Source organism: Nelumbo nucifera, chromosome 7 (genome assembly GCF_055504915.1).
Source record: "Nelumbo nucifera cultivar China Antique chromosome 7, China Antique-T2T, whole genome shotgun sequence".
NCBI classification, from domain to species: domain Eukaryota; kingdom Viridiplantae; phylum Streptophyta; class Magnoliopsida; order Proteales; family Nelumbonaceae; genus Nelumbo; species Nelumbo nucifera.
This window is the reverse complement of record NC_142655.1, coordinates 37,687,479-37,699,465: the sequence shown is the minus strand read 5'-3', so window position 1 is coordinate 37,699,465 and position 11,987 is coordinate 37,687,479. Positions and strand designations below refer to the sequence as shown.

General features: G+C 39.0%; 1 protein-coding gene across 1 annotated transcript; it reads left to right on the top strand.

Moving 5' to 3' along the window:
* The first annotated feature begins 10,217 nt into the window (after window positions 1–10,217).
* Window positions 10,218–11,078, top strand: LOC148790373 (uncharacterized). The gene is made up of 2 exons (XM_088892275.1): window positions 10,218–10,562; window positions 10,827–11,078. The coding sequence occupies exons 1-2, from the start codon at window positions 10,218–10,220 to the stop codon at window positions 11,076–11,078; spliced, it is 597 nt and encodes a 198-aa protein (XP_088748401.1).
* The last annotated feature ends 909 nt before the right edge of the window (window positions 11,079–11,987 follow it).

Here is an 11,987-nt window from a genome sequence, read left to right as displayed (position 1 = left end):
GAGGAAGAAGAGGTTGCCCAAGCAAGAGGAGGGGTTCCTACTTGCAGTTCACCAACACCACTACTGCCACCTCTGGAATCGGATCCCAACCACTTTTACTTTATTTTAGTTTTAATTTCTATTCTTTCAATTCCAATTTCGTTATTTCCTTTCTGCAATTTATTTTCATGCCGTTTGATCTTTGTTTTCTTTTTTGCAGATCTGGAATTTGGCTAGGTAAGATGGAAGACCTAGCTCGAGAAGTTCGAGGGTCAAAGGAGAGATCCGGAGCCTGCTATCTCTGATCGGATTACAGATTTTTATTTCATTTCTTTTGTTTATTTATTTCTGTATTTATTTATGTTTCTGCACTTTCAACTTACAGTAATGTTTGAATTCTATATTTTTCCAATTTAATTAATTAATTTTTATATTTCTGCAACTCCCTCTTGTGTTATCTTGTCCGGATTTGAGTATATATTAATTTTTCCCTCGCTTCCCTGTGGATACAACCCATTCTCATCACTTTACTGCGTTAGTAGTTGTTTGAGAAATGGTAAAAATTATAAATGTTTAAACTAGTGTTCTGGAGTGTTTAACAACGTGCTTCCGAACACACCAACATACCGAACCAGATCTGAAACCAAAAGAAAAGGGGAGCAATACCTGATATGGAATCCACATGTGTAGCTCCCAAAGTAGGTGTTCATGCCCAAAGAGGGTACCAAAACTCACTTTCACTGAAAATGGTGCAGCTTGAGATGAAGTAGGTTCAGCAATGCAGTCCTTTAGCAAGAACTGCAATCCAACAGCTTGGATCAAGCAAGAGAATATGAGCACGAAATCTGATCTGATTATCTTGCAAAATCAGAGGTAGTTGTTAGACAGTGTATGCCCTTAGCTCCAATCAGCATAATGTACATTATGACATTTATTGTAAATGAATAAAGTACATATTTGATTCATGTTATTGTGGTGTGTTTCTGTGTAATATCCTTAAACTGGACACATATTAAACTCGTGTTAGTTTAGAATCTTCATAGCCATTGGATAGATCTGGGGAGATTTATCCTGCCAAGGCTGACACTGATGCACAACCAAGTTGGTTGGGGTGGCTTGTCTCAGTTGCTAGGGTGAGACCTGAGGTGCATGCAGTGTGGGTTTTCTTGAAACCCTGAACCAGATCAAAATTCCAGTATTGCCCTGGACCTTGAAGATAGATGGGCAAAACTAGAATGTTACACCTGACCCCTAAACTCGATTATGATACTACACTAAGTGTTGGATTGGGTTGTCTTTGATATGCCAATCAGTGAGATCCTTAGAGGGGGTCAAAACCTAGGTATGCTAGGACAGTCCGAGAATTCATCTGAGTGGGTGATCATAGTGACAAGATCATCCCCTTTGTCAGACAAAGTGAATGATTGGGAAAATGCACTCTCTCTGATGGAAACCTTAACTGCCAGCAGTGGATTTCAAATGTGTTTACAATTTGGTTTTGCAAAATATATTTATATAGAGATATACTTATATATTATGGTTTTACAAATTGTTTGCAAAAGATTTTAATTCCCAGGATCCATGTAAGTAGAGAGTGCAACACTATACCTTGCAGCCGAGGGAGAGGTCCTCTATTGTCGGGCAATGTTTGATCATTAAGGGCTGAGAGATTAAGTGTAAGACCATTGAGGGTTATACCTGATGGGCTAATTTTGCATCTGCCCACAGTCCTTGGGCCTTCATAAGATGGCTAGACACAAGGACCATTTAGTGTAAATGTTGGGCCCATTAAGAGCCTATAGTGATGGACTCAGGGGGTTCACTGTATTCAGTAGTGAATTCGGCCAGGCCTTGTAACATAGGCTAGGTTGAACCCATGTGATTGATGTGTAGATCAATGTTAGGGTTCCATGCCATACAAAGAGAGCCAAGCTAGCTAGCATTAAAAGGAAGTGAGCCTGAAAGCTTAATGAGCCTAACGCCTATTTTGAACTGGGTTAATTGGGTTAATTAAATAGGGGCGGATCTGGGTTTGGATCAACAGATAAGGATAGAAGAATAACTCTTATCCACTTAAAGACTTCAGATCCAAAGAAAGATTTGGATTAGTGAACTCCTAATTTGATTAGGAATAAGCTGATCTTGAACAGTAGATAAGATAAGGGAGTATCCTTATCACTTAAATAGTTCAGATCCAAATAAAGATTTGGATCAAGAGACTCCTAATCAGATTAGGAGGTTGTCTCTTTAAGGCTATAAATAGAGAGCAGGGCGGATCTAGAAAAGACACACAAACATTACAGAAGACAACTCAGTTTGACTGATTTTTGCCTTCAGTTCTTTTTCTCCTTGCTCTTGTCGCCCTACCTTGTTCGATCTCCAATTCTTGGATCTGATAAAGATTTGATCTTAATATTGTTTCTTTCTAGAAGTAACAATTTTGAAGTTGTGCTCACTACCCCATTCGGTTCTTGTTGAAGAATCACAAGTTCTTCGTGAAGAACTACCTACTGATCTTGCCTCATCCTAAGCTGTGTCATCTTTAGTCGAGGGAGGATTTGGTACATTCTTTGGACGTGAACACCTATGTTGGGAGGAGCTTTTTGCATGGATTCCATATCAGGTATATCCCTCCCTAATCTTGGTTTCAGATTTGGTCCGGTTTGGTTACAAGAACGAACCTTGAAAATGCAGTTTTCTAAATTGGGAATAGGATTCCCAGATTGGGGTAAAGAAATTTTTGAAATTTCGCCCAACCTTCCTATAGGGTTTGGCCATCCATATGATGGATATCCTATCCCTTCAGTGGTATCAGAGCCAGGTCCAAATCTTGAACCAAATTTGATCAGATCTAGATCTGTGCAAATGGGTAGAAGGCATTCTACCCAATTTGTGCAGTTATAGTTTTTTCTGGGAATTGGTTCCCAAATTATTGGCGAATGATCTAGAAAATAAATCTTTTTTCTATTATATTTATAGAATTTTTCTGTAATGTTTCTTGAATTCTTGGGCTACACATGTGATGGAGATCGAATCCTTTTGGTGCCAAGATTGGCGCACCCTGCTATTTCTTTTCTATTCAATTTGGTTTATAAATAATTTTTTATTTTTATTTTTAGACAGATTGTATAGGAATTCGATGTGATGTATTGATAGAAAAATTAGGTTTTTCTATTTTATTTCCATCTAGATATTTCTAGAGTGCTCAACAGAGGAGAAGATTTCGCAGAAAGAAGTTTTACGATCTGCGATTTTGCAGATATCGATTCTACAATCTGCGATTAACTGTTTCTTTGCAGGTTTGTAGGATGTCCAAGAAAATCACAGTGCAGCCCTCTGATTTCATTTTCTTGATAATTTGATTATCTTGAATTAATTTATTTTTTAAATCATTATTCTTGAATTAAATCTTGAACTGGACACCAAAACTTGGGCCAATTTGTACCAGATTTGGTCCAAACTGGTTGGACCAAATTGTTGGTTCGATGGGGTTGGTTTTTCTGACCCTAATTTGATTTAGGCCAAAGGCTTGACGGCCCACTTCAAGTTTTAATTTGGCCCATCTCTGTAAAAACCTAGTTTTAATATGATAAAACTGAATCAGCCCTGATTTATTTACATGGGCAAAACTACTTTTTGTAGTACAACCGAAGTACCTAGATAATGTTACATTATAACATTATAGGCTCTATTGGGATGATACTGATTTAATCTAATTAATTAAGGGTTTTACAGATATTTTAATTGATTGGATCAATTTGTTTCATGCATGTGATGTATGGATGTGTGATGTGTTATGTACATGGGCCATAAGTACTTGGCCCATGTTAATTCGATGGTGGCTCTTTCGCATACCATGGCTGAATGCACCATCATTGCCATGGTGTCCATAAGATCATCGGATGATAGCCCCATTTGATGGGCCCCACATCAGCTTCCTCCCCAAGAGGAACCGTGCGGAACCCTAGCCATTTAGGGCCTATTTAAATTTGGCTTTGAGAAAGCCAGTGGGAACCATTTTGGTTTGACCTAAATAAAACTAGGGTGTAATATTTTGTTCTCTCCACTGAAATATAAATGCATGTGATAGGGAGATTCATATGATCTCTCTAATGGCCTTCCATCATTAGCATGAAGATGGGTCCTTCAGTAATGAGGAGACACACCATAAAATTGGGCTATCCATTTGCTATAGGATCTGTTGGATTTTTTCATAAGACGATAGGGGCATCATAGACCGATGTAGGAGGGGCCTATCCTAAAATGGAAGACTCTCTCACGGTACCTTAGTGTTCACGAATATGAAGGGTAAGCTCATGAGATAAGTGGAGGGAATATTAAAAATGGAAAGAGAAAAACTCTCTTGCCCATAGCTATATCATAGCCTCGTTAGACAATCAGATACAATGACATTTCGATTAGATTGAAGTGTCCAAGGTTATATTGGATAGTCTAAGGACCGTGTATGAAGAGCAGAATCCTTCTACTCGTCAGAAGGTCCTAAAGCGGTTTATGACCGCACAAATGTCCAAGAACCAGATAGTTCATGACCATTGTCTTAATGCCTTCCTGAACTCTTTGCCTCCTTCCTTCAATCAATTCATAATGAATTACAATATGAACAAGCTAAATGTTAGCCTTCAGGAACTTAGCAATATGTTGCAGAGTGTTGAAGAACTGATAAAGAAGGATGACCCTATATCCATGCTTGTTGAAGGTGGAAAATCAGGCAGGAAGAAGAGGAAGACAAAGAAGAAACCTCAGAAGAAAACTAGCAAGCCTAAAAGGCAGAAGAAGGACAAGGCATTAGATGCCTGTCACTTCTACAAACTGACCGGCCAATAGAAGAGGAACTGTCCTCAGTACCTGGAGAGCAAAAAACAAGGTAATTTCAAATCCTTTGTCATAAAGACCAATATGTTGGTCACTTCTGCCACTTGGTGTATTGACTCTAGGGCTTCTACTCATGCATGTAATACAGGGGTTCAGGACAAGCAGAAGACTGAGTGACGGAGAATTGATTCTTTACTTAGGGACTTCTGCAAGTGTTGTAGCCACGACCATAGGAACTGTAGAGTTGTATTTCAGAGAAGGAATAATTACATTAAAAGATTGTCTTTATGTACCCAATTTGAGAAGAAATTTGATTTCTGTTTCAAAACTGTGTGCGAATGGTTATTTTGTTCCTTTTAGTAATGTGATTACTATCAAAAGGAATAACAAATTCCTCGGATATGGAGAACTTGAGAATGGTCTCTATGTTCTCCATCCTTCTCTAGAAACAAATATAACTGAATCTACATTGGATAATAACCCTAAGAAAAGAACCGTGATACAGTTAATCCCACGTGCTTGTGGCATTACCGACTTGGCCACATTAACATAGATCGTATCACAAGGTTGGTAAATGATGGTCCTTTGGATTTTCTAACTATAGAAGATCTTCCAATTTGTGAACCTTTTCTTTAGGGTAAGATGATGAAACGACCCTTTAACGGTAAGCCTGAAAGACCAACGCGCATGCTTGACCTTATACATACTGATGTATGTGGTCCCATGAATGTTAGGACACGTAACCAGCACGTTTATTTCATAACATTTACCGATGATCATTCTCGGTATGGTTACGTGTACCTAATGAGACACAAGTCTGAATCCTTTGAAAAGTTCAAAGAATCTAGGCAAGAGGTCGAGAAATAGTTGGGGAGACACATTAAGGCCCTTCTATCAAATCAAGGAGGCAAATATCTCTCAGACGAATTCAATGACTACTTAAAGGAAAATGGGATAGTATCACAACTAGCTCCTCCTGCCACACCACAATTAAATGGTGTGTTAGAAAGGAGGAACCAGACTTTATTGGATATGGCCCGATCACTTCTCGTACACTCAGAATTACCTACATCCTTTTGGGGTTACACATTAGAGACTGTAATATATGTGCTGAACCAGGTTCGAACCAAATTTGTTTCGAAGACTCCCTATGAGCTTTGGACCGGTTTGTAGTTGTCCAACACATGTTAAAAGAACAAGTGCTTACAAATTGGAATCTAAGACGAGTCGTTGCCTATTTGTAGGTTACCCAAAAGGCTCTATAGGGTATTTATTCTATGACCCAGGAGAGCAGAAGGTGTGCTATAGTTAAAATGCCCATTTCGTGGAGGAAGATTACATCCTGAACAATCATCGTCAAGAAGTTATTCATGATGAGGAGAGCTCAAGGGTAGTGGGAGATGTCCTACAAGCTCCAGTTAATAACCAACCTAGGAGATCTACCCGGGCATCCAGGGCTCCAGTTCGTTACTGCTATGACCAAGAAATTTACTTGGTGGAAGCCATGACTAGTGAGGAGGATCCCGTAACTTATACGGAAGCTATGTTGGACATAGATTCCTTGAAGTGGGTAGATGCCATGAAAGCTGAGATGGACTCAATGGAAACCAATGGAGTTTAGACTTTGGTAGATCCGCCCCCTGGGCTAAAAGCAATTGGTTGCAAATGGATCTATAAGAGGAAGAAGGGCCCCGCTGGAAAGGTTAAGACCTACATGGCTCATCTTGTGGTGAAAGGGTATACTTAGAAAGAGGGAATCGACTATGAGGAAACCTTTTTGCCCGTGGCCATACTTAAATCCATTAGGATCCTACTAGTTGTAGTAGCAGACCATGACTATGAGATTTGGCAAATGGATGTCAAAACAGCGTTCGTGAATGGAAATCTTACTAAAGATATCTATATGCAACAACCACAAGGTTTCATAGATACAGGTCAAGAACATATGGTATGTAAACTTAATCGATCCACATATGGACTTAAGCAAACTTCTAGGAGCTGGAACATCCCGTTTGACTCTAGTGTCAAACCGTTTGACTCTAGTGTCAAACAGTTTGACTTTGAGCTGAATCCGGATGAGCCCTATGTTTACAAGAAGACAAGTAATTGGAAATGATGAAGAAATTTAGAGCATGATAGCATACCTGAATGCTAATCGTCAGTTTCAAGGAAAGAGGTTCATCAAGTTTGAGAGCTTGGACAGACCCTCAATGCCAAAAAGCAAGTCTTCAGTTGAAGAGCCACCTACCCTTGAGCTGAAACAACTCCCACCGCATCTAGAGTATACCATTTTAGAAGCACCATCATCTCTACCAGTGATTATCTCATCAGCCTTGACTCCCCTGTAGAAGGAAAAATTGTTACGGGTGCTACGGGAACAAAAGACAGCTCTAACTTGGAAGATAGCAGACATCAAGATATCAATCCATCCATATGCACTCATAAAATCCTGAAGGACGACGGATGCAATCCCACGGTTCAGCCCCAAAGACGTCTGAATCTCAACATGAAAGATGTGGTGAAGGTAGAGGTCATCAAGCAATTAGATTCATGTATTATATACTCGATCTCAAACAGCTCATGGTTAAACCTTGTCCAAGTTGTGCCAAAGAAAGGAGGCATGATTGTGGTACTGAATGAGAAGAATGAACTCATACCGACTAGGATGGTTATCGGGATGTCGAGCTTCAGACAGAAAACAAGTGCTTGTTGGGAGGCAACCCAATGTCGATAAGTAGTTCTTTTTCCGTATCATTAGAGTTCTTTTTCCATTTCAATGATTACTCCCTTTTGTTTTGTTTACAAAAATGTTTACTCTTAGGTGCATATTTCTAGACTTTAAATTCTAGGTCAAATTCTATTCTATTCAAAAAAAAAGAAAAAGAAAAAGAAAAAAAAACTCCTAGTTGCTTTTAGTTCTCTGCTACTAGTTCTTTTTGATCCTTAGTAGCTAGATGGTCCATGACAAAGGAGCCACTTCAGATTTCCACAAGCTGTTAAGGGAAGTTCTTTCAATTCCCTCCAATTCTTGAATTCCTTCTTTCTACATTGCTATAAACTGTCTTCATGCTCTTTTAATATGAACATTGAGGATAATGTTTCTAATAAGTGTGGGGGAGGCTATAGTTATGCACCTGCATACATAGACGCATTGATAGGCCTCATATATTGGTAAGCTCCTCGAAATTAATTGTTGTCTATAAAGTGAATTCACAAGAGAGAATATGATGAAGTTTGAGGAAAATTAATCGTATGTGTTATATTTTGTTTTTGTGACTTATTCAATTCTATCATAATATATGAGGATTAGGAAGTCAAATAAGGTTTTCATCATGGCCAACACTAATTCTATTCATGTGTATAGTTGTACTTGATTGAAGTTTTAATGGACACTCGAGCATTTGGTGAACATCATGAACTGTCAATGCATGAATAAATTTTGGCAGTTGAGAAAAAGAGGACAATAAGGAAGCAAACAAATTGCCCCTGGACAAAGTCCGAACAAATCCGTTGTCATGAATTGAATAGTAAAACTAGTAGTTCATGATATGAGTTCAGTCCAAACTCCGCTATTTCAAGTTGAATAGTAAAACTAGCAACGTGGAATATGAGTAATGTCTATCTGCCTCTAGCCTGTGACCCTTGTGATATGGAGCTGCAAAAAAAAAAAAAATAAATAAAATAATAAAAATATAATGATAATATATTTTCACGGTGATGGCTGAGGTTCAAGGGGGCAAAACTATAGTTGGATATGCAAGTTAGTGCATTGACAGGAGTTAAGATCAAGCCCGATGTGAGGGCCATTCCTGACAATCAAGGAGCTACTATATACTGAAGGGAATTGAGTGCTGGAACATGAAGAATCTCATGTTCTGCTCTTCCTTCGTTCTTGTGTATACGGTAAGAGTGGCTTGTTATTGGGATGAGTTAGAATACTTATGTATGATTTTCGATCACTTAACGCATTCTCATCCTAGAATTCATATAATAGATAGGAGTAATTTGGGGGAATGGTCAGTTTATGAGTATTATCTTTGCTTGAGGACAAGCAAAAGCTTATGTGAGGGGGTATTTGATGTGTGTATATGCTACACACTTTTTATTGTCTCACATATGGTTTTTTATGATAAATTTTAATGGTTCTTACCCTAATTGAGCTTAATTTTAGGAAAACAGGAGTTTGGAACAAATTCGGGATGATAGAGCTTAAAAACATGGTGACATTACTGCAAGAAAGCACTTTGGCCCAGGAGAAAAAGAGGCACAGCTGCATGTCATCTGGGAGGCCCCAATAGGCGATTAAGTGCAGTAGAGTTCGAAGAGGAGTAGGACTCTAAAGCTGCAAGAAAGAGTATAAAAGAAAAAGAAAAGGAAGAAAGTTGGGTTTGACTTCTTGTCACAAGAACCAAAGGAGAAGTGTTGTGAGAAAGATCACAAGGCTGCCAAAGGAGAATTGGAGAGGAGATCGAGATTTCATGCAGAAGTTATTGGTTGTCTTCTTCTTTAATTCAACGATTTCGGTAACCTAGGCTCAACTAGGGTTTTCTTTTGTTTGAATCTTTTATTCTTTCTACCATGTGAACCATGATTGTTGTTATTCCAGTTTTGTGATTAATCTTTTAAGTTAATCTGATTGATGGTTGTTCAGTTATTGGGGTTTTTGATTAGGGTTTTCAATAGTAAGAGTAATTTTGGCCGATCTGTACTTATTTCTTAGAGTACTTATATTGCTTGAAAAAGGGTTTAGGTAATCGGACTAACTGATCAAGGAGACAAATTGAATGTATCTTAGAGATAAATTACACGATTCGCTTGGCACTCATTCAGCAAGAACTGATATCATTCGATTTTCTTGTCTTTAATGCATCTACAGTAATTAAACTCTTGATAGAGATATAGGGGTTATTGCATGTAGATAGATTGGCATGTGCTCGAAAGAGACTGTTCATGACAATAAAGAAATCGCCAACCCATAACTGAAATTAACTTCGGTTGGATAGCTTAATGAGATAACTAATGAACTGATTCTGCGACAAAATCAGTCTTCGTGAAGTGCTTTCTCTATTTAATTAGAGTGATTTAATTCGAGAGCATCTAGGATAGTGAGCAGATTAGGAGTTAATTAATTAATTTTTGGATTATCAGATAACATAGGGTAGATCAAGTACTAGTAGTTGTTGGCATAATCCTCGTGGGAACGATACTTTATTTACTCATCTGTATATTACTTGATCGACTAGTGCACTTGCTAGTGTAGTCATAAATGCATCAAGTTTTTGGCGCTGTTGCCAGGGATTATCATAACAATATTAGGAATCATCTACTGTTGTTAATCTGATTTTGTATAATATAGCCATGTTGTGTGTGTTATAGTATCTTTATGACTTTGACTTGTTCAATATATGACACGCAGCAGTGGGAAGGAGAGCATCGTCTACGATCTGGAGATTGACCAAACTCTTCACCGTCGCCTTAGAGCCTTGAAGCAAGGAAAGGCTGAAAGAACAAAGATGGCCGAGCAAAGGACTATGATGGACTATGCCAAACCAACCCTCACCGGGGTAGCCTCGAGCATAGTGAGACCAGCTATAGCTGCTAACAACTTTGAGATCAAACTGACAATCATCCAGATGATTCAGAACACAATTCAGTTCTGCGGCTTGGCTAATGAGTATCCCAACACTCACATCGCCAACTTCTTGGAGATATGTGACACATTCAAACACAACGGAGTTAGTGACAATCCTGTGAGACTCAGATTATTTCCTTTCTCCTTGAAGGACAAGGCTAAGACTTGGCTCAACTCTCTACCAGCTGGATCGATCTCAACTTGGGATGAAATGGCCAGCCGCTTCCTATCCAAGTATTTCTCTCCATCCAAGACTGCAAAGATGTGGAATGACATCACAACTTTCACTCAGCAGGACGAGGAATCATTATATGAGTCATAGGAGCGCTACAAGGAATTATTAAGGAAGGTCTCTCATCATTGACTTTTTGTTTGGCTCCAGGTTCAAACATTCTATAGTGGATTGACTGAAGCAAACAAGACCATCATGGACGCTGCAGCTGGAGGAGGGTTCATTAACAACAAGACACCTGAGGTTGCTCATGCACTTATTGAAGAGATGGCTGCAAATAACTATCAGTGGCATTCCGAGAGAGCCCAAGTTAGGAAGCAACCCAACATTCACAACGTAGACACTTATAAAGCATTATCTGGACAAATTGGAGCCCTCGGCAAGAAGATCGATGACATGTAGCTGACAGCCATGCACGTTCAAGCAATAGCCTGTCAATGGTGTGGGGGAGGTCATATCAGTACCGAATGCCAAGTTGGAAATCAATTCATGCAGTCCCCTGAGCAAGTGGATTTTGTAGGGAATCTTCAAAGGCAGCAAGGTAACCATTATCCTCGTGCCTTTAACCCCAGATGGAGGAATCACCCTAATCTTTCATGGTCAAATCAAAATGCGATGAAACCTCCTCAAAATTTTGCTCAGCCGGAAAAGAAATCCAATTTAGAGGAGTTGATGACTATATTCATATCAAGTGCAAAAACTAGATTTTAGAATCAAGAGGCATCGATTAAGAATTTAGAGACTCAAGTGGGGCAATTGGCACAAATGATATCCGCTAGAGTCCAAGGTGTCTCGCCTAGCAATACAGAGGCGAATCCAAGAGAGCAAGTGCAAGCTATTAACTTGAGGAGTGGTAACGAGCTGCAAGAGGTGGAAAAGAAAATAAAAGAAGGTAAGATGGGTGCAACTCTAGAGACCGAAAAGAAGGAGGAAGAGCAGTCGGATTCAAGGAAGGAGACAAGTCAAAAGCCACAAGTATCATTTCCCAATAGGCTTAAGCGACACAAAATGGAAAAGGAATTCGGTAAGTTTCTTGAAATTTTCAAAAGTTTACATATTAACATTCCTTTTGCAGATGCCTTAGCCCAAATGGTGCATTATGCAATGTTCCTTAAAGAAATCTTGGCGAACAAAAGGAAATTGGGAGACGTGGCTACAGTCGCATTGAATGAAGAATGCTCAACAATCCTTCTCAACAAGTTGCCTCAGAAACTAAAAGATCCAAGGGGTTTTACTATTCCTTGCACTATAGGCAGTTTAAAGATCAATAAGGCATTGTGTGATTTAGGAGCTAGTATAAATTTGATGCCC